General features: G+C 44.6%; 1 protein-coding gene across 13 annotated transcripts in view; it reads left to right on the top strand.

The window, feature by feature from the left end:
- LOC122539643 (microtubule-associated protein tau) overlaps positions 1-27,502 on the top strand; it is a 97,723-nt gene that overhangs the window by 19,786 nt on the left and 50,435 nt on the right. For 8 of the 13 annotated variants that reach the window (XM_087977961.1, XM_087977960.1, XM_087977958.1 and 5 more), the window contains exon 4: positions 17,066-17,104. The exons of 2 other annotated variants lie outside the window; for them this stretch is intronic. In XM_087977961.1, coding sequence (XP_087834087.1) covers positions 17,066-17,104 — 39 coding nt within the window. The remainder of the gene's footprint in view (positions 1-17,065; positions 17,105-27,502) is intronic. 3 more of the 13 variants (XM_087977963.1, XM_087977962.1, XM_087977969.1) reach the window with 1 other exon arrangement.

Raw genomic sequence — 27,502 nt, 5'->3', positions numbered from 1 at the left:
ACTGCAAAGTCCAGAAAGTCCTGGGATGAAAACAGAATGCTGGAGAAACTTAGCAGATCAGGCAGAATTAACATGTCAGGTTGACGAATTTTATTGGGATCTTCTGATTTCTTTTCCCAAAATCAGAACAACTATACATCTAGTGCACCCCACGTTTACATTCATACAATTCAACATTGACATCAGTGCATTAGTCATCATGTTCAGTATTGATTTGATCTGACACTAAAATTACATCAGATTCTCTGAACTATCAACTCTAATACGTTTCAATATTAACAAGATCAGTTTCAATATCTAAACAAATCACTTATCACAATTATGTGGCAATCTAATTGCCTTAAACTCAGCAAAAAAAAAATCCAGAAAATTACATTCATTAATAAATAAATTAGCATGGGAACTCTTGTAAGGCAAGGGCAGTCTCCCTGCTTCCAGACGTGAAGCTCTAGGTTAGAGCCTGATACCAAGAAGTGTTGATCATGGTAGGGTGGTTCATATGGCCAAGCAGTTTGGTTGCCAGCCTGTTAATCTTTTCAATACAGGCAGTGACAGGGGAAGAGTCTCCTAGTCAGCTATCCCACTGAAGATCACTGCAGCACTTTGCCCATAAATGTGGACCATCCAATGGGAGTTGATGGCCCAACCCTCAAAGTGCGGATGGAAGAAAAGGCAGACAGAGCCTAAATAGACATTCACTGTGCTCCACACTAACAAGGGAAATGTCCATTATACTTTGATCTCTTTACATCCCTATGTTCCTTCTCTAGTATGTTAATTCTATATTCCATTGTGCCATAAAGCTGCATTGGATTGTACTGTAGAATCCGGTATTACCATAGGAGCAGACTAGACAGATTGAGAGGAGAGAGGCAGGCTTACAATGCAGTTATGTAAAGGTACGTTGTGCTTAATAAGGTTGGTAAACTACTAGCAAAAATGTGCATAGGGTTTTGATGTGGTGACAATAACAGAAAAATATCTTAAAAATAGTGAGGACTGAATCTTTTATATTCAGGGGTAGAACATGGTCAGAAAAGAGAGTTCAGGAGAAAGGCAGTGAGGCAATAGGACTGATTAGGGTAGACATTAGCATTAGAAAGACAAAATGCCCTTGAGGGAGAGCAAAGGCAGAAAAAACAAATTGCTGGAGAAACTCAGCAGGTCTGGCAGAGTTAATGTTTTGGGTCCGGGGATCCTTGTTCAGAACTAGGCAGAATCTGTTTGGAGAGAGCTGAGAAACAAAAATGATCAGGTTTATCTGGGGAGATAGACATCCAAAGGTGGAGAAATAAATCATCAGTGAAATGACCGAGATACGCAAGACAAAGAGGGTTACCTCCGATTACAACAGGATCTTGACCAGATGGGCCAATGGGCTGAGAAGTGGCAGATGCAGTTTAATTCAGATAAATGCGAGGTGCTGCATTTTGGGAAAGGAAATCTTAGCAGGACTTATACACTTAATGGTAAGGTCCTAGGGAGTGTTGCTGAACAAAAAGACCTTGGAGTACAGGTTCATAGCTCCTTGAAAGTGGAGTTGCAGGTAGATAGGATAGTGAATAAGGCATTTGGTATGCTTTCCTTTATTGGTCAGAGTATTGAGTACAGGAGTTGGGAGGTCATGTTGCGGCTGTACAGGACATTAGTTAGGCCACTGTTGGAATATTGTGTGCAATTCTGATCTCCTTCCTATCGGAAAGATGTTGTGAAACTTGAAAGGGTTCAGAAAAGATTTACAAGGATGTTGCCAGGATTGGAAGATTTGAGCTATAGGAAGAGGCTGAACAGGCTGGGGCTGTTTTCCCTGGAGCGTTGGAGGCTGAAGGGTGACCTTATAGAGGTTTACAAAATTATCAGGGCATGGATAGGATAAATAGACAAAGTCTTTTCCCTGGGGTGAGGGAGTCCAGAACTAGAGGGCATAGGTTTAGGGTGAGAGGGGAAAGATATAAAAGAGACCTAAGGGGCAACGTTTTCACACAGAGAGTGGTACGTGTATGGAATGAGCTGCCAGAGGATGTGATGGAAGCTGGTACAATTGCAACATTTAAGAGGCATTTGGATGGGTATATGAATAGGAAGGGTTTGGAGGGATATGGGCCGGGTGCTGGCAGGTGGGACTAGGTTGTGTTGGAATATCTGGTCGGCATGGACGGGTCGGACCGAAGGGTCTGGTTCCACGCTGTACATCTCTATGACTCTAAGTATAGAGGGATTGACTTATTATTATTATTTAATTACCCAAATTATTGTTAGAATAAAGCATAGTTGGGCGGGTTGAGAATTAGGTTCAGTATTTCCTTGATGAGTATTTGCTGAACCCAGTGAGGAAGGAGTGTCTGGTGTGGGGGATTGAAGTGTCTGAAGGGGGACAAGTTGCTATGGGAGAACATTTGGAGAAGAGTATTCATTATATCACTTAGTTTTGATTCGTAATGGAGAAGTGCAAGAAACTTACAAGGTAGAACTTCTAAATTGAAAGATTAATTTTAATAGGATATTGAGGAGCCCTAGCCAGGGAAAATTACTTCAAAAGTCTGTGAAGAAAACTAATAGATCAACGGTTGCTCTTTGAGGAGGTGGTGTTTCAGGCACAGACTGTGTAAATGCCAAAGCTGAAAGGTCAGGGGATCAAACACAGAACTCATTGTTGGATAAGCGAGATTGAGAATATAATGAACCCAAATAAAAGGGTGTATGAGGCATATCAGGTGAATTCTCCAATCAATAATAACCAGGTCAGAGAGTGTGAGAATAGAATGGCAGTCTGCATTGAAGGGAGCCCAACATCTTCCTCCAGTGGGCAGGAAGTCAGCAAGTGGGAAGAGGCAAACACAGGGTCTCAGGGATGTAGATCATGCTAAGTCAAGGCTGGAATGCGAAGGCACTCTACTGGAGTATGTTCCCTTTGTATCTTCTGGCTGTTCAGTGCATCCTCCATAACCTTTGGTCCTTGAGTGTGGGCCTTATTTATCCCACTACTCCACAGTGAGTCCTTTCCATAAACTGCTGAACTAACTGTGTCTCTAAATATTACTGTTTGTTCAGATTCCTGGTGTGGCTTTCTGTATATTCCACTGCTCCTTATTGTGTCCCTTACATGCACTACACTCCCTAATGTGCCTTGCCTATACTCCACTGTTTCCCAGCTCACCCCTCTATATACCCTAATGTTCTCCAGTATGTTCCTCCCTGTGTTTTGAACTTACCAACTGGTTGCCTGTGACATTACACTGTTACCCAGTATAGCTCCTTAAACTTGCATTTTCAAAATTTCAAAATCTAACCTTTGATCCTCCATTTGCCGTAACACTTTGCAGCTCCTGATTTACTCAGTTATGCTCTCACCTCCATCTCTGATGCTCTAAGAACACAGTCAAACGATGAACCTCTCCAAATCTAGCTGTTCCCCTTAGTTTGGGCCTTAGCTCTGTCCTTTAAAAACAAAGGATACAAACTTGAACAAACGTGACAGAGCAATTGTTGACCATCCACTTCCGCATTTAACTGGATCCCATCGGGTTCTCCTCCCATTTTCTAAAACTGTTCGCTGCAGTCAGAGCAACTGAAGATAATTCACAGGTTTTTTTCCTCTGCTGTAAACCAACTTTCACTTTGTTTAATTTTATGGAACATGGGAATAATCGGCTGGCCAGCATTTATTGCCCATTCCGAATTGCCCTTGAGAAGATGATGGTGAGCTGCCTTCTTGATTGGTGCAGTCCCTATGTTGTAGGTGGACTCACAATGCTGGTGGGAGGGAATTCCAAGATTTGGATCCACTAAAGGAAGGGTGATATATTTCCAAGTCAGGATGGTGAGTAGCTTGGAGGGAAACTTGATGGTGATATTTTCATGTATTTGCTGCCATTGTCTCACTAGGTCTGTTGTGGTTGTGAGTTTGGAAATTGATGTCTAAGGAACTTTGGTGAGTTTCTGCATTGCATCTTGTAGATAGTGGCAGTAATGCATACTGAGTGTCAGTGGAGGAGGGTGTGGATGTTTGTGGATATGCCAATCAGGCTGCTGCTTTGTCCTGGCTATGGGGAGTATTCCATCACACTCCTGACTTGCACCTTTCAGATGGTGGGCTGGCTTTGGGGAGTCAGGAAGTGAGTTACTCACTATAGTATTCCTCACCTGTGACTTGCTCTTGTCGCCAGTGTGTTTGTGTGGGTAATCCAGTTCAGTTTCAGGTCAGTGGTAAATCTCGATGTCGATAATAGGGGATTCAGTTGAACATAAAAGAGCAATAGCTCAAATCTTTCTTATTGCAGATGGTCATTTCCTGGCATCTGTGTGGCGCAAATGTTACTTGCCACTTGTCCAGACCTTGTAACTATGCCACATCAGGCCTTATGATGGAGGGAAGGTTGTTGATGAAGGAGCTGAAGATGGTTGGGTCTAGGGCACTACCGTGAGGAACTCCTGCAGAGACATGCTGAAGCTGAGACTGCCTAGAACAATAGCTATCTATGTCTCAGGTATGACCCAAACAGCAGAGAGTTTTCCTCTGATTATATTTGATTCTAGTTTTATTAGAGCTCCTTGTTGCTGCACTTAGTGAATATGGCCTTGATGTGAAGGACAGATATACTCACTTCTCTTCTGGAATTCAGCTCTTTTGTCCATGCTTGAACCAAGGCTGTAGTGAGGCCAGGAACCCAAATGGACTGTCAGTGTGCAGTTGTTGAGCAGGTGCTTTTTTGATAGTATTGATGATCTAGAGTAGACCCAATTGGCCGGGTTGGGTTTGTCCAGCTTTTTATGTACAGGACATACATGGGCAATTTTCCACATTGTTGGGTAGCTGCCAGTGTTGTAACTGTACTGAAACAGCTTGGCTAGGGGAGCAGCAAGTTCTGGAGCACAAGTCTTCAGTAATATTGCTGGAATGTTGTCAGGGCCCATAGCCTTTGCAGTATTCAGTGCCCCCAACTATTTCTTGATAGCACGTGGTGTGAATCAAATTGGCTGAAGACTTGTATCTTTGATGCTGGGGGCCATTGGAGGACACCAAGATGGATCATCCCCTCAGCATTTCTGGCTGGAGATTGTTGCAAATGCTTCAGCCTTACCTTTGTACTGATGTGCTGGGCTCTTCCAGCAGAATATCTGTGGAGCCTCCTCCTTCAGTGAGTTTATTTGTCCACCATCACTCATGACTGGATGTGACAGGACTGCAGAACTTAGATCTGATCTGTTGGATGTGTGATCACTTAGATCTACATGGTATACATGTAGTCCTGTTTGGTGGCTTCACCAGGTTGGCACCTCATCTTCAGGTATGCCTGGTGCTGCACCTGGCATGCCCTCTTGCACTCTCCATTGAACCAGGGTCGATCCCTTGGCTTGATGGTAATAATAGAGTAAGGTTCAGGGGCAATGAGGTTGCAGATTGTATTGAATAAAATTCTGCTGCAGCTAATGGCCCACAGTGCCTCATGGATGCTCAGTCATGAATTGTTAGATATCTATCCTATTTAGCATCATGGTCCGTCCACATTGGAGGCAGGATTATGTCTCCACAGGACTGTGCAGTCCTGGATGCTGGATAAGCTGCATGAGAATTTGGGATCAGTGTAGGATGTAATAGAACTGGTGTCAACATTCAGATAATGGGCATCACGTAGGTGAGAAATAGAAGGAAACCAAGGACAGTCTTACCAATGCTGCCATGGATCTGCAGCCAGCAGAGACTGGCAAGGATGGTGTCAAGTAAGCTCTCCCCTTTTCTTGGTTCCCTCACTACCCACTGCTGACCCAAACTAGTAGCAAAAACAGAAATTGCTGGAAAAGCTCAGCAGATCTGGCAGAATCTGTTAAACATGTCAGGTCGAGTGACCTTTCCTCAGAACTAGGAGTAGCCTTTACTCAGGGACTCCAGTAGCTATGTCCTTGAGGATCCAACCGACTGAGTTAGTATTGATGCTGCTTACCCACTCCTGGTGATGTCCCCCAATTCTGCTCAACCTATCCTGTCGATGGGACGGGACATACCTCAGGATGGTGAGAGTGTTGCCTGAGACATAGTCATTCTCAAGAAAAATTACCGTGCAGCTGTTTTTTTAATTGACAGTGGGAAAGCTCTCCCAGTTTTAGTACAAGCTTTCATTTGTTAGTAAGAATGACATTGCAGGACTAATAGGGTCGATTTGCTGTTATGGTTTCCAATGCTTTGGCCGATGTCTGATGTTTTGTCTGGATTAATTTTGTTTATCAGACTTTGTAAATGGTTTCATGCAACTGAATGTGTTGCTGAGCCATTTCAGAAAGCAGTTCAGAGTCAATGATATTGCTGTGGATCTGGAGACATGTGTAGGCTAGACCAGGTAAGGTCAGCAGATTTCCTTCTCTAAAGGGCATTTGTGAACCTGATAGGTTTAATGACGATTGACAATGATTTTGTGGTTATCACCAGACTAGCCTTTTATTCCAGATTGATTAATTGAATTTCACCATCTGCTGTAATGAGATTGGAACCTATAACCCGAGCTTCTCCTACTACATCACTGTCTTCCATTGATCACTTACACTGGATGCCCTCTCCACTTTTGGACCAGTGACTTTCAACTGTCTGTCCTTGGTTTCCTTTTATTTTTCATCTACATGATGCTCATTATCTGAGTGTTGCCAGCACCCAGCTCTATTACATCCTCCACTGATACCAAGTTCTCAGCTTATCCAGCATCCAGGACTGGATGAATTGAAATTTCCTGCAATTTAAAGACGAAAAGCAAGTTTTCCATTCTTGCTCCAAAATCTGTTGATTGTATAAGGTATAAGATCTGAAGGGGTTAATGTTCATGTTACATTGGTTCCACTCATTCTGCTGAAGTTAGAACATAGAAGAATACAGCGCAGTACAGGCCCTTCGGCCCTCGATGTTGCGCCGATCCAAGCCCAACTAACCTACACTAGCCCACTATCCTCCATATGCCTATCCAATGCCCGCTAAAATGCCCATAATGAGGGAGAGTCCACCACTGCTACTGGCAGGGCATTCCATGAACTCACGACTCGCTGAGTAAAGAACCTACCCCTAACATCTATCCTATACCTACCCCCGCTTAATTTAAAGCTATGCCCCCTTGTAATAGCTGACTCCATACGTGGAAAAAGATTCTCACTGTCGACCCTATCTAAACCCCTAATCATCTTATACACCTCTATTAAGTCACCCCTAAACCTTCTTTTCTCCAATGAAAACAACCCCAAGTGCCTCAGCCTTTCCTCACACGATCTTTCTACCATACCAGGCAACATCCTGGTAAACCTCCTCTGCACCCGTTCCAGTGCCTCCACATCCTTCCTATAGTATGGCGACCAAAACTGCACAGAATACTCCAGATGTGGCCGCACCAGAGTCTTATACAACTGCAACATGACCTCAGTACTCCGGAACTCAATTCCTCTACCAATAAAAGCCAGTACGCCATATGCCTTCTTCACCGCACTATTTACCTGGGTGGCAACTTTCAAAGATTTGTGTACATGGACACCAAGATCCCTCTGCTCATCCACACTACCAAGTATCCGACCGTTAGCCCAGTACCCCATCTTTTTATTACTCTTACCAAAGTGAATCACCTCACACTTACCTACATTGAACTCCATTTGCCACCTTTCTGCCCAGTTCTGCAGCTTATCTATATCCCGCTGTAACCTGCCACATCCTTCCTCACTGTCTACAACTCCTCCGACTTTCGTATCATCCGCAAACTTACTCACCCAACCTTCTAACCCCTCCTCCAGGTCATTTATAAAAATGACAAACAACAATGGTCCCAAAACAGATCCTTGCGGAACACCGCTAGTGACGGCACTCCAAGATGAACCTTTGCCATCAACTACTACCCTCTGTCTTCTTCCAGCCAGCCAACTCCTAATCCAAAACTCCAACTCACCCTCAATGCCATACCTCCGTATTTTTTGCAGTAGTCTACCATGGGGAACCTTATCAAACGCCTTACTAAAATCCATATATACCACATCTACTGCTTTCCCCTCGTCCACCTCCTTAGTCACCTTCTCAAAGAATTCAATAAGGTTTGTGAGGCACGACCTGCCCTTCACAAAACGATGCTGACTATCCTTGATCACATTATTCCTATCCAGATGTTCATAAATCCTATCCCTTACAATTCTCTCTAAGATTTTGCCCACAACAGAAGTGAGACTCACCGGCCTATAGTTACTAGGGTTATCCCTACTCCCCTTCTTGAACAAGGGAACCACATTTGCTAGCCTCCAATCTTCTGGCACTACTCCTGTAGACAACGAGGACATAAAAATCAAGGCCAATGGCTCTGCAATCTCCTCCCTTGCTTCCCAGAGAATCCTAGGATAAATGCCATCAGGCCCAGGAGACTTATCTATTTTCACCCTTTCCAGAATTTCCAACACCTCTTCTCTACATACCTCAAAGCCATCCATTCTGCTTAATTGTGACTCAGTACTCACATTGACAACAATGTGAGTACTGAGTCACATCTGGATAAGGTTCCCCATGGTAGGATTTATGCACATCTGGATAGGAATAATGTGATCAAGGATAGTCAGCATGGTTTTGTGAAGGGCAGGTCGTGCCTCACAAACCTTATTGAATTCTTTGAAAAGGTGACGAAGGAGGTTGATGAGGGGAAAGCGGTAGATGTGGTATATATGGATTTTAGTAAGGCGTTTGATAAGGTTCCCCATGGTAGGCTACTGCAGAAAATACGGAGATATGGCATTGAGGGTGAGTTGGAGGTTTGGATTAGGAATTGGCTGGATGGAAGAAGACAGAGGGTAGTAGTTGATGGCAAAGTTTCTTCATGGAGTGCCGTCACTAGCGGTGTTCCGCAAGGATCTGTTTTGGGACCATTGCTGTTTGTCATTTTTATAAATGACCTGGAAGAGGGGTTAGAAGGTTGGGTGAGCAAGTTTGCGGATGATACGAAAGTCGGAGGAGTTGTTGACAGTGAGGAAGGATGTGGCAGGTTACAGCAGGATATAGAGAAGCTGCAGAGCTGGGCAGAAAGGTGGCAAATGGAATTCAATGTAGCTAAATGTGAGGTGATTCACTTTGGGAAGAATAACAAAAAGATGGGGTACTGGGCTAATGGTCGGATACTTGGTAGTGTGGATGAGCAGAGGGATCTTGGTGTCCATGTACACAGATCTCTGAAAGTTGCCACCCAGGTAAATAGTGCGGTGAGGAAGGCATATGGCGTACTGGCTTTTATTGGTAGAGGAATTGAGTTCCGGAGTCCTGAGGTCATGATGCAGTTGTATAAAACTCTGGTGCGGCCGCATCTGGAATATTGTGTGCAGTTTTGGTCGCCATACTATAGGAAGGATGTGGAGGCACTGGAACGGGTGCAGAGGAGGTTTACCAGGATGTTGCCTGGTATGGAAGGAAGATCGTATGAGGATAGACTGAGACACTTGGGACTCTTTTCATTAGAGAAAAGAAGGTTTAGGGGTGACTTGATTGAGGTGTACAAGATGATTAGGGGGTTAGATAGGGTTGACAGTGTGAACCTTTTCCCGCGTATGGAGTCGGGTATTACAAGGGGGCATAGCTTTAAATTAAGGGGGGGTAGATATAGGACTGAAGTTAGGGGTAGGTTCTTCACTCAGCGAGTCGTAAGTTCATGGAATGCCCTGCCAGCAGCAGTGGTGGACTCTCCCTCTTTATGGGCATTTAAGCGGGCATTGGATAGGTATATGGAGGATAGTGGGTTAGTATAGGTTAGGTGGGCTTGGATCGGCGCAACATCGAGGGCCAAAGGGCCTGTACTGCGCTGTATTCTTCTATGTTCTATGTTCTAATGTCCTGTTCCTGATTGAATACTGACGAAAAGTATTCATTCAGTGTCTCCCCAATCTCTTCAGCCTCCACACGCAACTTCCCACTACTATCCTTGACTGGACCTATTCCTACCCTAGTCATTCTTTTATTCCTGACATACCTACAGAAAGCCTTAGGGTTTTCCCTAATCCTACCAACTAAGGACCTTTCATGACCCCTCCTTGCTGCTCTTAGCTCTCTCTTCAGGTCCTTCCTGGCTACCTTATAACTCTCAATCGCCCCAATTGAACCTTCACGCCACATCTTTACATAGGCCGCCCTCTTCCATTTAACAAGGGATTCCAATTCCTTATTAAACCACGGCTCCCTCACACGACCCTTTCCTCCCTGCTTGACGGGCACCTACTTATCAAGGACACTCAATAGTTGCTCCTTGAACAAGCTCCACATATCAATTACACCCTTGCCTTGAAGCTTACTTTTCCAGGCCACACATCCTAAGTCATGCCTCACCGCATCATAATTTCCCTGCCCCCATCTATAACTCTTGCCCTGTAGTGCACACTTATCCCTCTCCATCACTAGAGTAAAGGTCACCGAATTGTGGTCACTGTCCCCAAAGTGCTCACCTACCTCTAATTCTAACACCTGGCCTGGTTCATTACCCAGAACCAAATCCAGTATGGCCTCACCTCTTGTTGGCCTATCTACATATTGTGTCAGGAAACCCTCCTGCACACATTGGACAAACACTGACCCATCTAACGAACTTGAGCTATAGCTTTCCCAATTAATATCAGGAAAGTTAAAGTCCCCCATAACAACCACCCTATTACTTTCACTCTTCTCTTGAATCATCCTCGCAATCCTTTCTTCTACGTTTCTAGGACTATTAGGAGGCCTGTAAAAAACTCCTAACAGGGTGAGCTCACCTTTCCTATTCCTAACCTCAGCCCAAACTACCTCAGATGGCGAGTCTTCATCCATCGTCCTTTCCACAGCTGTAATACTATCTTTGACAAGCAATGCCACACCTCCCCCTCTTTTACCCCCACCTCTGACCCTACTAAAACATTTAAACCCTGGAACCTGCAACAGCCAATCCTGTCCCTGTTCTACCCATGTCTCCGTAATAGCCACAACATCGAAGTCCCAGGTACCAACCCACGCTGCAAGTTCACCTACCTTATTTCGTATACTTCTTGCATTGAAGTATACACACTTCAAACCACTTTCCTGTTTACAGGCACCCTCCTTTGAAATTGATGCCATGTTCCTAACCTCCCTACATTCCAGGTCCTGCACCCTAAAGCTACAGTCTGGGTTCCCATGCCCCTGCAGAGTTAGTTTAAACCCCCCCCAAGAGCACTAGCAAACCTCCCACCAAGGATACTGGTGCTTCTCAGGTTCAGGTGTAGACCATCCTGTTTATAGAGGTCCCACCTTCCCCAGAAAGAACCCCAGTTATCCAAATACCGGAATCCCTCCCTCCTGCACCATCCCTGTAGCCACGCATTTAACTGTTCACTCTCCCTATTCCTCGACTCTCTATCACGTGGCACGGGTAACAAACCAGAGACAACAACTCTGTTCGTTCTACCTCTGAGCTTCCAACCTAGCTCCCTGAAAGCCTGCCTAACATCCTCAGCGCTCCTCCTACCTATGTCATTGGTGCCAATGTGGACCACGACTTCGGGCTGCTCCCCCTCCCCCTTAAGGACCCGGAAAACACGATCAGAGACATCACGTCCCCTTGCACTTGGGAGGCAACATACCAAACGTGAGTCTCTCTCGTTCCCACAAAACCTCCTATCTGTGCCCCGAACTAGCGAGTCCCGAATTACTATTGCTCTGCTCTTCTCCACCCTTCCCTTCTGAGTAACGGGGACAGGCTCCGTGCCAGAGGCCTGAGCCCCGTTACTTGCCCCTGGTAAGTCGTCCCCCCCACAAGTATCCAAAACGGTATACTTGTTCTTGAGGGGAACGGCCGCAGGGGGTCCCTGCACTGGCTGCTTCCTCCCAGTCCCCCTCACTGTCACCCATCTATCTGCCATCTTTGGAGTTACTACTTCCCTAAAGCTCCGATCTATGACCCCCTCTGCCTCCCGAATGATCCTAAGTTCATCCAACTCCAGCTCCAGTTCCCTAACACGGTCTTGGAGGAGCTGGAGATGGGTGCACTTCCTGCAAGTGTTATCAGCCGGGACGTCCATGGCATCCCTCACCTCAAACATGTTGCAAGAGGAACATTGCACTGCCTTCACTGCCATCCCTCTGAAAGTAACCTTTTATAAAAAAAAACTGGGTCTGAAGAATACAACAAGCAAAATGCAGCACTTACCTACTTACCACAACGGGTCTTATTATTTAGGTTAGAGGAGGAGGGTGGGTGGGAGACACTACCTCTGTAGTGCCTCGGGTTCTTCTCCTGCGCGCTTTTAAAGGGAAAAAAAACCTACCCGGCTGCCCCTCCGGTCTTCGTCACTTCCCCCTGCTGCTCCCGCTCTTTCTGTAAAGAGAGAAAAAAAACACCGCTGCCCGCTACCGGTAAGTAATTTTAAAACAAACTGTCTTACCTTAGCTGCTGCTCGCACTCAAAGTGACTGTTGGCGTCGAAGGGTGAGTATTTATACTCACTGCTTTCCTTCCCGGCTGCCCCCAGCATGTTACATACATGCTGGCGTGGAGACAGTGAGTTCTACTGCAGCTTTTAGAGGAAGTGGAGAGACCAGCTAACTAACATCCTAGTAATTCTGCCAGACTTACTGGTCTTATGCAATAAACCTTAGCATTATCTAAGAGTAGCGCCTGTTCTGCAGATATTCTATGCTGGTATCTCTGTACCACTAAGCACTAGATGGAGGAAAAAGGAGGATTATTGGCAACAGGGCACCTCAAACAAACCCTTACCCAGTACCAAGGACTGATAGAGATGGCAACTATTACAAGGTATGAGCTTTGAGCTCTGAGAGAGTGTTGCACCATTCCCGAGCCACTGACTTCACTCCTGTCTCTGGAAAGACTCTAAGACTAACCCAGTCTAGTCATAACCTTGGGGTCAGATTTGATGAGACTTTGCTAAGGCCACCAATTTCCACTCTGTAATATCAGCTTTGCTCCTGTTCTGGCTTGTGTAGCTGAAATCCTCATGGACTATCCCAATTCACTCCTGAGCTTCCTGCCCCATTCAACCCCCGCTAAGTTTCAGTTTATCTAAATCGTGCTGTCCATTCCTGATGTTGCACTGAGTCCTGTTGCCCTGTCACCCCTTGGCTCACTGGCCTGGATTGCCTACTGATGAAGCAGTATCTTGATTTAAAACTTCAGGTGCCTGTTTTCAAATTGCTGCATGGTCTTATCCATCCCCATTTCTATAACCTCCACCAGGCCACAACCCTTCAAGATATCATCAAATTCTACACTCGTGAATATCTGTCTCTGTCTTTCTAGCTCAATTCATTTTGCTTGAGATCCTCCTTAAAACATACCTGTTTGACTAAAGATGTGGTCATTTTCTCATGTTTCCCAATGGGTTTTGGTGTTATACTCTGTCTAGTAATGTTCCTATGAAGTCCCAGCTGACTAGAGGGCTTCTCCAAATCATTGTGTTCCCCAGGATATTTCTGTATGCAGTGCTGTTCAGCAATGCTCCTACTGTACCTGACTGTTCTCTAGTGTGTCTCTAAATCACAATGTTCCCAAATGTATTCCTGAATATCCCATTGTTCACAATTCTGTCCTATCCATATGTGCTCCCATTGTGTCCCAGTTTGTCCCCCAGTGTGCCTGTTCCTTCTGTGACACCTCGATACCCAGTTTGTCCTCTCTATTTCTCACTCTTCTCCAGATTATCTCTTCCTTGTTTTTCACACTTCCTAGTGTGACACTTCTCTCCTGTCCCCAACACTGTCTTCTCTATATCCCACTGTTCTGACTCCATCCCTTATGTATGTAACACTATCCCCACTATATCCCATTTCTCCACAGTTTGTCTTTGCCATATTCCCCATTGATCCATGCTGTATCCTCTTCATACTTATAGTGAGCAGTCCTGTAGTTATCTAGAACTGTGGCGGGGACTTTATCTTTACCTTCCTCCTTGCATTCCATCTAGAATATTCCGATCCCCACTGTGGCTCCAATGTTTCTTACTGTTTGATTAGATTAGATTACTTAGATTAGATTACTTACAGTGTGGAAACAGGCCCTTCAGCCCAACAAGTCCACACCGACCCGCCGAAGCGCAACCCACCCATACCCCTACATGTACCCCTTTTTACCTAACATTACGGGCAATTTAGCATGGCCAATTCACCTGACCTGCACATCTTTGGACTGTGGGAGGAAACCGGAGCACCCGGAGGAAACCCACACAGACACGGGGAGAATGTGCAAACTCCACACAGTCGGGAATTGAACCCGGATCTCTGGCGCTGTGAGGCAGCAGTGCTAACCACTGTGCCACCGTGCCGCCCACGGTTTGTCCTGTATACATCTAATTGTCTTCTCTATGTCGTGTCTATATATCCCTCCTACCTGGCATGTTTTCCTATAATGTTCTAACAACACTCACCATTCCCCAACATGACCTTTCTACATTCCACTAGTGCTCATTGTAGCCCTCTCAATGCATCCCACATTCCCAGTGTTTCTCCTCTTTTCCCACTGTTTCCATGTGTCCACTCCATATCCTGCAGTTTTACAAAGTATTCCGATTCTCCTGCAGGTTAGCTGGAATATGTTCCTGCTGTATACCCTGTTGTTTTCCCAGGGTGTTTCCTCAAAATCTCACTCCTCCACAATGCTTTCCTATTTACACTCCAGTTTTTCAGTGTACTACTGCATCACACCATTTCCCAGAGTATTTCCCCAGAACCAACCCCAGTAGGTTGCCATCCCTACAATCCCATTATTCACCAATGCATCTATGCTACATTCCACCATTTCTTACTGTAACCATGTACGTCATGCTGTCTCCAACTGTGTTTCCTCCACAGATCTCACCATTCCTAGTGTGTCACATCTAGATCTCACCATTCCCTAGAGTATCCCATCTTTATCTTACTGCATCCCATGATTTTTACCCTGCTGTTCCTTCATATCCCAGTATGCCCTGTCTTAACCCAGTGTTCTCTAGTGCAAATCCTCCATGTACCACTTTTTCATTGTGACTCCTCGGCATCCTATTGTTCGCCAGTATGTTCACTGTAAATCCATAGCTGTCTCCCCTTCCGGTTTGCATCCACCTTCACTTGGATAGTCCTTCTTAATCGCACTGTTCCCCATTTTATTAGCTTTTCCTCATTGCTCCCTCTATATCCTTATGTCGCTCAGTGTATTCTCGCTATATTCCAATGTCCTTGAATGTGATTTGGAGGTGCTGGTGTGGACTGGACAACACCAGGTCATAGTCCAACAGGTTTATTTGGAAGCACTAGCTTTCGGAGCGACGCTCCTTCATTGGGTGGATGATGAAGGAGCAACCACTTGACGAAGAAGCAGAGCTCTGAAAGCTAGTTGGACTATAACCTGGTTTTGTGTAATTTTTATTCTTGAAGGTGACCCTTAATGAGCTGCTGTCCCTCACTGTGACCCCCCTAGTTTCTGTGCCCATGTATCGGCTGTATATACCACTCACAGAACAATGCTTAAAATGTACAGTGGCCACCCTCAAAATACCAAAATCATCCAGGAGATGTCACTCAGAGCAGCCAGTCACCCATGTGATTAGAATCGCCTTTTCCTGCTCCTAATTCCTATGTTTCAATGAAATATTAGAAAGCTGTAGTTCCAATCAAAGGCCAGGTCTCCTCTGTACTTGTTGTTGACAGGAGAGAAGCAAGCTGTGATTGGAGGACAGCTAGATAATTCAGTGGGGCCAGTGAGGAAGTCACCAGAGGATCAAGCAGTGGGCTCTGGGATCAGGGGCATCTGTGAGAAGGTATGGGAATCAGGTGGGTGGGGAGGTGGGGAGGTGGGGAGGTGGGAGGCAAAGAGCAGAAAGCCTGCAGTGTAGAAGCATAGGCCCAAGATCCAGGGCCTTTCTACCCAGAGCAGGAGGGGAGTGAGGTGAGTGAGAGAAACAGGGAGAAAGACAGGCTAGCAGGAGACAATGATTTAGAGGTGGACAGGGAGCTTGGGGAGATAGGGATGCTGCAAGTCAGCTGAGAAAGAGAAGGTTGACTCAAGAGCTGTGGGAGAGAATGGGCAGCTAGAAAGAAACCTCCCAATAAAAGTCTGCAGAAAGTGTGTTTCGGGTGATGGCTTTTTTGGGTGTCGACACATTTGTTAGGTATCAAAAAACAGTTTACTCACCTATGCTTGTTTTCCACTGTCAATACTATAGGACCAAGGAAATCAATACTTTCTTTGTGTGTTATGGTTTTAAGGTTAATGCAGTTGTTAATTATTGAGGATATTGAAGAATTCTTCTAATTCAGCTTTTGTACAAGTCCAAATACCTCAGGCATCACACGTAATTAATGTAATGTAACTATTTGACTGCAATACTTAATGAGAACAGAAAAGCCACTCCTGAAAATCAAAAATGTAGCCATCAAAAGGTGCCATTGAAAAAAGAAAATAATTTTTGCCATGCTCCCAATAGGGTACCTTCAATGCCCTCCAGTTTCCCAGTCTGTTCTCTCTATATCCCTGTGCCACCATGTGTTTTCATTGTGTAATCAGTGTTGACCAACATGTCCCTTCAGAATATCTCACTGTTCCACATTGTGGCCCCTCATTTTCCTACGTTTTGATTAGTTCCTTCATTACATCTCATTGTTCCTTGCTGCATCCCCCAGCCCTTCAGTATGCCCCTCAATACATTTTGCTGATCCCTGGTGCATCCCCACAACAACCAACTGCTCCCCACTATGTCCCTTCCGAACCACTGTTTCTCAGTGTGTTCCCTCTGTACATCCCATTGTTTCTCAGTGTCCCCTTCTTTATCTAATGATTCCACATTTGTGTCTCCTCTAAGTCCTAACGTACAACACTCTTCCTGTTCTCTATCCATCTCACTCTGTTCTAAACGTCACTGTTGCCCAGATTCCATGGTTCCCCAGTGTGTCCCCTCCATATTCAGTTTCTGCTGTATCCCTTCACTCCATGTACTTCATCTGTGTTTTTCTCTCAATGAATGTTAATTGCTAATATCATTGTTCATTTCCTGATTGATGTTTCGTTTTTTTAAATTATTTCCCAATGCACCTGTTTGGAAATGTTCTTTTCTTTGAAAAACAATGGATCTGGCTGGCCTTACAGCAGCACCCTTGGACCTGTCTTCACAAGAGGTCACAGCAGGTAAGACTGCTCTCGTGCTCAGTCCCAAATACAGGAGGCTTTTCATTGGGCAATGAGAACAGACAAACATCTCGAAATGTACCGAGAGACAGAAACAGCTGGCTGACACTATCACGCAATGAAAGAATGATTGTCTGAAATTTGTAAATGCAGTGGATATGAGTAATTTAGAGGGTCGCTGTATATTCCTCCATTAGACTCCAGTATGACCCCTCCTTGGGGTCTAAAACTTGTCCTTCTAAAAATAACTTTGTGGGTTGGGTGTGCAGGTGGGGTCCATGTCTAGCCTGGAGTCTCAAATAAAGCAAAGTGCATCTTTTGGACATTGCTCCTGGCAAACTCAGGGAAGGACTGCGAAGACATGGAAAGAAAACAGTGTTTCTTCTTCATCTTCTTTGAACCCTTCTGTTTACCCAGATAAAAATATTGGAGAAAAGGAAATAGCTGTTTGTCCACGGCCACAAACTGCACAATCATTTCATAAAAGGGTTTGTTGGCTGTCCAATTCACATTGAAAAGGTAGGAAGCTGTGAGACTGGATGTTGGGATTGTGGAGGGAGGAGCAGCAGTTGGTAACATGTGAACTATGACCAGCCAGAGACAGAGGCAGTTTGTTGTGGTTCTGTTCGTCGAGCTGGGAATTTGTGTTGCAGACATTTCGTCCCCTGTCTAGGTGACATCCTCAGTGCTTGGGAGCCTCCTGTGAAGCGCTTCTGTGATCTTTCCTCCGGCATTTGTAGTGGTTTGAATCTGCCGTTTCCAGTTGTCAGTTCCAGCTGTCCATTGCAGTCGTCGGTATATTGGGTCCAGATCGATGTGCTTATTGATTGAATCTGTGGATGAGTGCCATGCCTCTAGGAATTTTGCTGATGTTCGATAAATGTCTGCTGTAAGATCCGTAATCTACAATTCGAACTAAAATGGTCACCAGTAGCTGACCAGACTCAGCCCTAAGTATCACTCTAGACTTTCCCTTCCAGGCTAGAGCTAAGATTGGCAGTTGGAAATTCAGCTTCAGTCAGCATAGCCATCCCAATATGTAGCACCATGGTAACTGTATCCTCGGGATTTTAAGTCATGTTCAGAGTGAATCATGCTGCCTGAAGTTGGGATGTCAATCCAGTGTACAAATCTGTCATTCTAAAAAGATACCTTACCTATAAATAAATTTTGCAGGCGTCTGAATACAGGATTAATCTCGGGGGATTGGAGGATTGCAAATGTGATGCTGTTGTTTAAGAAAGGACAAAGAATAACCCAAGACACTGCAGATTTGTCACCTAGATATCAGTAATGGGAAAACTGATGGAGGCTGTTATACAGGATAAGATAAATATAGACTTAGAGAATCTGAGCTGAAAATGTGTTGCTGGAAAAGCACACAGGTCAGGCAGCATCCAAGGAACAGGAGAACCGACGTTTCGGGCATAAGCCCTTCTTCAGGAATGAGCTTATGCCCGAAACGTCGATTCTACTGTTCCTTGGATGCTGCCTGACCTGCTGCGCTTTTCCAGCAACACATTTTCAGCTCTGATCTCCAGCATCTGCAGACCTCACTTTCTCTTAGAGAATCTGAGGCAAAGGGGTGAAGTTTATAAATAATGAGGGGCATGGATAGGGTGAATAGACAAGGTCTTTTCCCTGGGATGGGGGAAGACCAAAACCAGAGGGTATAGGTTGAGGGTGAGAGGGGAAAGATATAAAAGGGACCTAAGGGGCAACGTTTTCACACAGAGGGTGGTGCATGTATGGAATGAGCTGCCAGAGGAAGTGGTGGAGGCTGGTACAATTACAGCATTTAAAAGGCAACTGGATGGGCATATGAATAGGAAGGGTTTGGAGGGATATGGGCCAAATGCTGGCAAATGGAACTAGATTTATTTAGGATATCTGGTCAGCATGGATGAGTTGGACCAAAGGGTCTGTTTTCGTGCTGTACATCTCCATGACTCTACAGCTTTGTCAAGGGCAGGTCATGTTTGATAAATTTGATTGAGTTCTTTGACGAGGTGACACATTTTTAATGGTGGATGAGGTGGATATTTGGATTTGGCAGTTTGGTTGGCAAATTAGAAATGTTTGGGACTAATAGCTACTTTGCAGGATGGATTAGAAGTTGGAAAAAGGATACGAAATAGAGGGTGGGTATAAATGGCATTTCTCAGAATGGATGTGTGCTGAAAATGGTATTCTCCAGGGACCCTTGGCTTTTCTGATTTATATAAAATGATTTGGAGAAAGGTGTTGAGGACAAAATCTATAGTAAACTGAGGAGAAGAGTGATTTGTGAAGATGATGCTGAGTGATTTCAGAGGGGCATTGACAAGTTCGCCAAATGGGCAGGTACTGGCAGATGAATTTCAAAGCAGAGAATGTGAGGTCGTGCATTTTGGTAGATGAAACATGGAGAGAAAATACAGGCTCCGTGGTACAACTCTGAGGGAAGGGCAGGAACAGAGACATTTCAGGATTCACGTGTAATTTTCTGAAGGTAGCCAGGAAAGCTGAAACAGTTATTAAATGGTTTATAAATAGAAGCAGAGAGTATAGAAGTAAGGAGGTGATGCTACCCCTGTAAAAATCATTGGTCAGACCACACTTGGAGTATTGTATTCAGTATTGTATTCACTTTATTTAAGAAAAGATGTTAAAGTCCTGGAGAAAGTGGAAAAGAGATGACTACAATGGTGCTAGGAATGAGGGACTTTAGAAACCAGGAAAAAGAGAATTTGAGCTTATGTTCCTTGTGGCACAGAAGATTGAGGTGACCTTATTGAGGCTTTCAAAATTATGAACAGTTTTGACAGGGTAAAGAAGGATATCCTGTTTCCATAAGTTGGTACGTCAGTAACTTGGGGGTCACAATTTCAAGAATGTCAGCAAAAGAGGGAAGATTGAGATGAGAAGAAACGTCTTTTGTCAAAGAGTTGTTAGGATTTGGAATGTGCTGCCTGAGAGAGGTATCGAAAAGAGTTGAATATGTATATGTAAGGGATGAATTCAGAGGGCGATGGAGACAGGATTGGAGGATGGGACTAGCTGGGTAGCTTTATTGGGAGCTGGTGCAAGCATGTTAGGTGGAATGGCCTCTTTCTGTCCTGTAAAATTCTATGTTTTATAAAATTTACTGCTTCAGATTATTTGTGACAGGAGACATTTATGTTGATGGCCCTGATGAAAGTAACCATTTAGTAAAATGGTGACCAGCCTTCAGGTTTTCCTGATTGAGGGGACTTCCCCACCCCTCCTCAAATTTAGGCATACATAATGTGGAGCCAACATGATCTGACATTAACCAGCTTGTAATAAATGTTGAGTTTGTCAGCTCAATCCAATCATCCCCAATGTCAATATGTCCCTCAAAGTGAAAGAAGAAAGTCAACCGGCACTAACTAGTTTGTGAGCCTAAACCGCTTCTTCAGGCCTGACCAGAATGACAGTCAAACCAGTACTCCAGCTATAACTAATGCAGATTGAACTAACGGCCTCACTATACTGGCTTTGCGCATGGGAAATCATGTTTCACAACCTTGATTGAGTTTTTTGAAGAAGTAACAAAGAGGATTGATGAGGGCAGAACGCTAGATGTGATCTATATGGAATTCAGTAAGGCGTTCGACAAGGTTCCCCATGGGAGACTGGTTAGCAAGGTTAGATCTCAGAATACAGGGAGAACTAGCCATTTGCATACAGAACTGGCTCAAAGGTAGAAGACAGAGGGTGGTAGTAGAGGGTTGTTTTTCAGACTGGAGGCCTGTGACCAGTGGAGTGCCACAAGGATCGGTGCTGGGTCCACTACTTTTCGTCATTTATATAAATAATGTGGATGTGAGCATAGGAGGTATAGTTAGTAAGTTTGTAGATGACACCAAAATTGGAGGTGTAGTGGACAGCAAAGAAGGTTACCTCAGATTACAACACGATCTTGATTGGATGGGCCAATGGGCTGAGAAGTGGCAGATGGAGTTTAATTCAGATAAATGCGAGGTGCTGCATTTTGGGAAAGCAAATCTTAGCAGGACTTATATACTCAATGGTAAAGTCCTAGGAGTGTTGCTGGACAAAGAGACAGGTTCATAGCTCCTTGAAAGTGCAGTCGCAGGTAGATAGGATAGTGAAGAATGCGTTTGGTATGGTTTCCTTTATCAGTCAGAGTATTGAGTACAGGAGTTGGGAGGTCATGTTGCGGCAGTACAGGACATTGGTTAGGCCACTGTTGGAATTTTGTGTGCATTTCTGGTCTCCTTCCTATCGGTAAGATGTGAAACTTGAAAGGTTCAGAAAAGGTTTACAAGGATGTTGCCAGGGTTGGAGGATTTGAGTTATAGGAAGAGGCTGAACAGGCTGGGCTGTTTTCCCTGGAGCGTCGGAGGCTGAGGGGTGACCTTATAGAGGTTTACAAAATTATGAGGGGCATGTATAGGATAAATAGACAAAGTCTTTTCCCTGGGGTGAGGGAGTCCAGAACTAGAGGGCATAGGTTTAGGGTGAGAGGGGAAAGGTATAAAAAGAGACCTATGGGGCAACGTTTTCACACAGAGGGTGGTACGTGTATGGAATAAGCTGCCAGAGGAAGTGGTGGAGGCTGGTACAATTGCAACATTTAAGAGGCATTTGGATGGGTATATGAATAGGAAGGGTTTGGAGAAATATGGGCCGGGTGCTGGCAGGTGGGACTAGATTGTGTTGGGATATTTGGTCGACATGGACGGATTGGACCGAAGGGTCTGTTTCCATGCTGTACATCTCTATGACTCTATGATAACTACCATATGTCTAATAAATACTCCACTCTAACCAATAGTTTATACATTTAGTGCCAGTGACAAAATGGATTTAACTGGTGCTACAGGACAGAAGGCACATGTCAACAAAATGGATTGTACAAATGCTCAAGCATCCATACTGGGCACATTGTTTACAGGTTATTTATCCTGGATCCCAAACCTACTGCATTGTACTGGATATTTCAGAATTTATCTTCTTTACAGCTGGAAGAAAGATCTTAAGGGCAAAATTTAAAAAAAGGTTTTCTTTGAACACTTGAATATATCAGAAATAGAAATATTGGAAAAGAGGGAAAAAATGCCCACTTGATTGTCAGGTTTCTGCACTTTGCTGTCTATCCTGATACCCTTTGAGGGAAGGGAAGCTCAGTGGTGCAGAGGGATCTTGGGATATTTGTCCACAAATACCTGAAGGTGGCTGGACAGGTTAATAGGGTAGTGAAGAAGGCATTGGGATACTAGCCTTTATTAGTCAAGTTATGGATCATAAGTGCAGGAAGGTTATGTTGGAGCTGAACAGGACTGTACGCCACAGCTGGAGTACTGAGTGCAGTTCTGGTCTCTGCACTGTAGGAAGGATGTGACTGACTGGAGGGGGTGCAGAGGAGATTCATCAGCATGGCGCTGTGAGGCAGCAGTGCTAACCATAGCTACCGTGCTGCCCCATAATTTAGCGATGGAAAGGGATAGGGATATAACATAGGGCATGAGTTATTGCTGGGGGAAAGGCAATTATGATGCGATTAGGCAAGATTTAGGATGCATAGAATGGGAATGAAACTGAAGGGAATGGGCACAAGTGAAATTTGGAGCTTATTCAAGGAACGACTACTGCGTGTCCTTGATAAGTATGTACCTGTCAGACAAGGAGGAAGTGGTTGAGCAAAGGAGCTGTGGTTTACTAAGGAAGTTGAAACCCTTGTCAAGACGAAGAAGAAGGCTTATGTTAGGATGAAACGTGAAGGCTCAGTTAGAGTACTTGAGAGTTACAAGTTAGCCAGGCAAGTTCTAAAAAGGAAATTTAGAAGAGTCATGAGGGGACATGAGATGTCATTGACAGATAGGATCAAGGAAAACCTTAAAGCTTTCTATCAGTGTATCAGGAATAAAAGAATGACTAGAGAAAGATTAGGGCCAATCAAAGATAGTAGTGGGAAGTTGTGCTTGGAGTCCGAGGAGATAGAGGAAATGCTAAATGAATATTTTTCATCAGTATCCAAGGAGCAGGAGAAACAATGTTTTGGGCATAAACCCTTCATCAGCACATTCCTGATGAAGTGCTGATGTCCGAAACGACAATTCTCCTATTACTCGGTGCTGCCTGACCTGCTGTGCTTTTCCAGCACCACACTCTCAGCTCTGATCTTCAGCATCTGCAGACCTCACTTTCACTCAGGTTGATAGGGTTGTTAAGAAGGCGTACAGTGTGTTAGCTTTTATTAGTAGAGGGATTGAGTTCCGGAGCCACGAGGTCATGCTGCAGCTGTACAAAACTCTGGTGCGGCTGCACTTGGAGTATTGCATACAGTTCTGGTCACCGCATTATAGGAAGGATGTGGAAGCTTTGGAAAAGGTTCAGAGGAGATTTACTAGGATATTGCCTGGTATGGAAGGAAGGTCTTATGAGGAAAGGCTGAGGAACTTGAGGTTGTTTTTGTTAGAGAGATGGTTAAGAGGTGACTTAATTGAGACATATAAGATAATCAGAGGGTTAGATATGGTGGACAGGGAAAGCCTTTTTCCTTGGATGGTGATGGCTAGCATGAGGGGATATAGCTTTAAATTGATGGGTGACAGATATAGGACAGATGTCAGAGGTAGGCTCTTTACTCAGAGAGTAGTAAGGGCTTGGAATGCCCTGCCTGCAACAGTAACTCGCCAACTTTAAGGGCATTTAAATGGTCATTGGATAATCATACAGATGATAATGGAATAGTGTAGGTTAGATGGGCTTCAGATTGGTTCTACAGGTTGGTGCAACATAAAGGGCTGAAGGGCTTGTACTGCACCAGAATGTTCTGTGTGTGCCCTAAACAATCACCAGAGCAATTGGAATGAGCTGAGTGGGCGCCATGGTCAGCATGGACCAGTTTGGGCCGAAGGGCCTGTTTCCATACTGTATTACTCTGACTCTATGACCCTATATCTCTATGCCAGACTATGCCCCTCCATTGCCCCTTGTGACTATGGGACTTTGATGCCAATCAAATACCATTCATTGTACAGACAAGCCTTATTATGTATTCTCAGCTGATCTCTTGGACATCTCTTGCTTGAATCAGAGGGCTCGAGCTGTCTGATCTCTGCTTTCAAATTTCACAATGTTCATTTACACACCATTACCCAGTTTGCAGTGTCTAGCTCCTATTCCAGAAATCAGTTTGTATGAACCTTCTCTGAAATGCTTAAAATTCAGCTATATCCTTTCTTAGATCAGGAGACCAAAACTGTACTTCAAACGTGGTCTCACCAAGGCCTTGTACAGTAGCAGCAAAATATCCCAACTTTTATATTCCATTCCCCTTACAAAGAATGGCAACATTTCACGTTGTTAATCACTTGCTGTATCTACATTCTAACCTTCATACTTCAGGACACCCAGATTCTCTTCCTATGATTAATACATTGTTTTTGTATCCTTCCTGCCAAAGTCATATTTTTCATGCAAATACCCTTTTGGAAGAATATCTGCTCCTCATTTATCTATTAAAGTCCCTTTGCAGACTTCCTTCTGTCCTCTTCACAGGGTTAGGTGGCAGCCTTCACCCTATATTTGGGAGCCACACAAAGGTCAGGGAAATGAGCTGGGCCTTGTGGTGACATTATCCCAACCTTCTTCCTGTATGATGCCATCGCTACAGAAACAAAAGTTCCTCAAACCAGACAGATCCTGGCATTTCCCAGTCATTTTGTTTTTAAACTATTTTCCCTTGGGTTTCCTCCAAGGAAATCTGTTGTTCCCAGGTCCACGGTGAAGGAATGCTGGCCTGGTGAGTGAGCTGTGTGCAAAGTCTGTTTAATGGTTATTTGAGGTAAAAACAATGACTGCAGATGCTGGAAACCAGATTCTGGATTAGTGGTGCTAGAAGAGCACAGCAGTTCAGGCAGCATCCAAGGAGCTTCGAAATCGACGTTTCGGGCAAAAGCCCTTCATCAGGAATAAAGGCAGTGAGCCTGGAGCGTGGAGAGATAAGCTAGAGGAGGGTGGGGGTGGGGAGAAAGTAGCATAGAGTACAATGGGTGAGTGGGGGAGGGGATGAAGATGATAGGTCAGGGAGGAGAGGGTGGAGTGGATAGGTGGAAAAGGGGATAGGCAGGTTTGACCTCCCCTTGTGTACTCACTTTGTCACTGCACCCAGCAATGTTGAAGATCTTTTAGGAGCAAGACTTAGTCATAGAGATGAAGTGCATGGAAACAGACCCTTTGGTCCAACTCGTCTATTACAACAGATATCCAAAATAAATCTCATCCCATTTGCCAGCATTTGACCCATATACGTCTAAACCCTTCCTATTCATATAGCCATCCAGATATCTTTTAAATGTTGCAATTGTATCAGCCTCCACCATTTCCTCTGGCAGCTCATTTCATACATGCACCACACTCTGCATGAAAATGTTGCCCTGCATGACCCTTTTAAATCTTCCCCTCTCACCCTAAACCTATGCCCTCTAGTTCTGGACTCACCCATCCCAGGGAAAAGACATTTCCTCCCTGGATTGTAACCCACTGCGTGTTCCTTATCTATTTATCCTATCCATGTCCCTCATGATTTTATTAGGCCACCCATCAGCCTCTGACATTCCAGGGAAAACAGCCCCAACCTATTCAGCCTCTCCAAACTCACCAACCCTGGCAACATCTTTGTAAATCTTTTCTGAAATTTAACAACAGCTTCTGATAGAAGGGAGACTAAAATTGCACACGATATTCCAAAAAGTAGGCAAACCACTGTCCTGTACAGCTGCAACATGACCTCCCAACTCCTATACTCAATGCTGTGTCCAATAAAGGAAAGCATACCAAACACCGCCTTCAGTATCCTATCAAGCTGTGATTCGACTTTCAAGGAGCTATGAACCTACACTCCAAGCTTATGATTGGAGAATGAGACCATTCACAAATTCTGTGTACATGCACAGCATGAATGGTTTAAACTCAGTGATGCAGAGGAAGAGAAACAGATACAAATAGAGACATAAAGAAGAGAAAAACAGAGAGAAAAAAAAGAGAGGGAGCAAAGACAAAAAGTGAGAGGGAAAGGGAGCAATTAAATAAAATCAGCAGCTTTGATTTAGTTTCCCACTGACACCCAAACATGAGCTCAGTGTCATTCACCAGGTGGAGGGATGTAGGTGGCCCAGGCATTATCATGTCCCACAGGTTGTACACTCAGCTTCCAAAATACACACAACACCATTTTAATTCTTGTCAACACTACATAATAATTAAGTGCCACCTCACTGGCATTGCTGTGATACAGTGTGACTGAATCATAGTGGCCTCCTATTTCAGTATATCTCAGAAAGATGATTTATATATTCTTCATGAGTGAGTACCAGGGTAAGGGAGGGGGCAGTAGAATGGGGAGATCAAAACCAAAATGTTTGTTTTTCTGGTGTAAATCGAGAAATGTGAAAAATATCTGTCTCTGTCAGTACATAGCAGAGCTACTGAAATGGGTCTGGATTGTAACCCACCGTATGTTCCCAGAGGACAGAGGATTGGGACCTCATATTGACCAAGTGCTGGCAAATGGGACTAGATTAGGTTAGAATATCTGGTTGGCAGGGATGAGTTGGACTGAAGGGTCTGTTTCTGTGCTGTACATCTCTATGACTCTGTGACCAAGAAAGGAAAATTCAGACAAACTGCATTCTCCAGGAGATGTCTGCTGTCATCTGCGCTGACAGAGTGGCTGTGCCACCTTGAAGCCAGTGAGCAGACAACTCCTCACCAATTCACATATTGTAAACAGACTGACACCCACAGCCAGGTTTAATTATCATCTGATGTGTGGACAGACATTCTCCGGAGGGTATGGCAGAAACTTAAAAGAATCAGCTCAACATTAAGAAATTAACAGTGCTAACAGTGCAGGTTAAGGAAGATTTTTATATTTAGATTTTTACAGTGTGGAAACAGGCCCTTCGGCCTAATAAGTCCACACCGATCCGCAAACCACCCAGACCCATTCCCCTACATTTACTCCTTCACCTAACACTGCGGGCAATTTAGCATGGCCAATTAACCTGACCTGCACATCTTTGGATTGTGGGAGGAAACCGGAGCACCCGTAGGAAACCCACGCAGACAATGTGCAAACTCCACACAGACAGTCACCTGAGGCAGGAATTGAACCCGGGTCTCTGGTGCTGTGAGGCAACAGTGCTAACCACTGTGCCACCGTACCGCCCAGATTGTTTTGCTACAGATGAAATCGCACTAGCCTGCTCACTATCCATTACGACAAAGCCAGTTTACTGTAGGAACGAGCAGAGATTGCTGTGGCTCACACATAAAACCTCCTCCTCAATGAACGGGAATTCCCAAGTGAACCAAAGGTGATTGAAATTCAGGCCATGTCTGGGCATTTTCACTTCATGTCAG

This window comes from Chiloscyllium plagiosum, unplaced genomic scaffold (genome assembly GCF_037043375.1).
Source record: "Chiloscyllium plagiosum isolate Xiang-an unplaced genomic scaffold, Cpla_swu_hap1 HiC_scaffold_32, whole genome shotgun sequence".
In the NCBI taxonomy this organism is placed as follows: Eukaryota; Metazoa; Chordata; class Chondrichthyes; order Orectolobiformes; family Hemiscylliidae; genus Chiloscyllium; species Chiloscyllium plagiosum.
The sequence above is the reverse complement of the archived record's forward strand: the minus strand, read 5'-3'. Positions and strand labels throughout refer to the sequence as shown.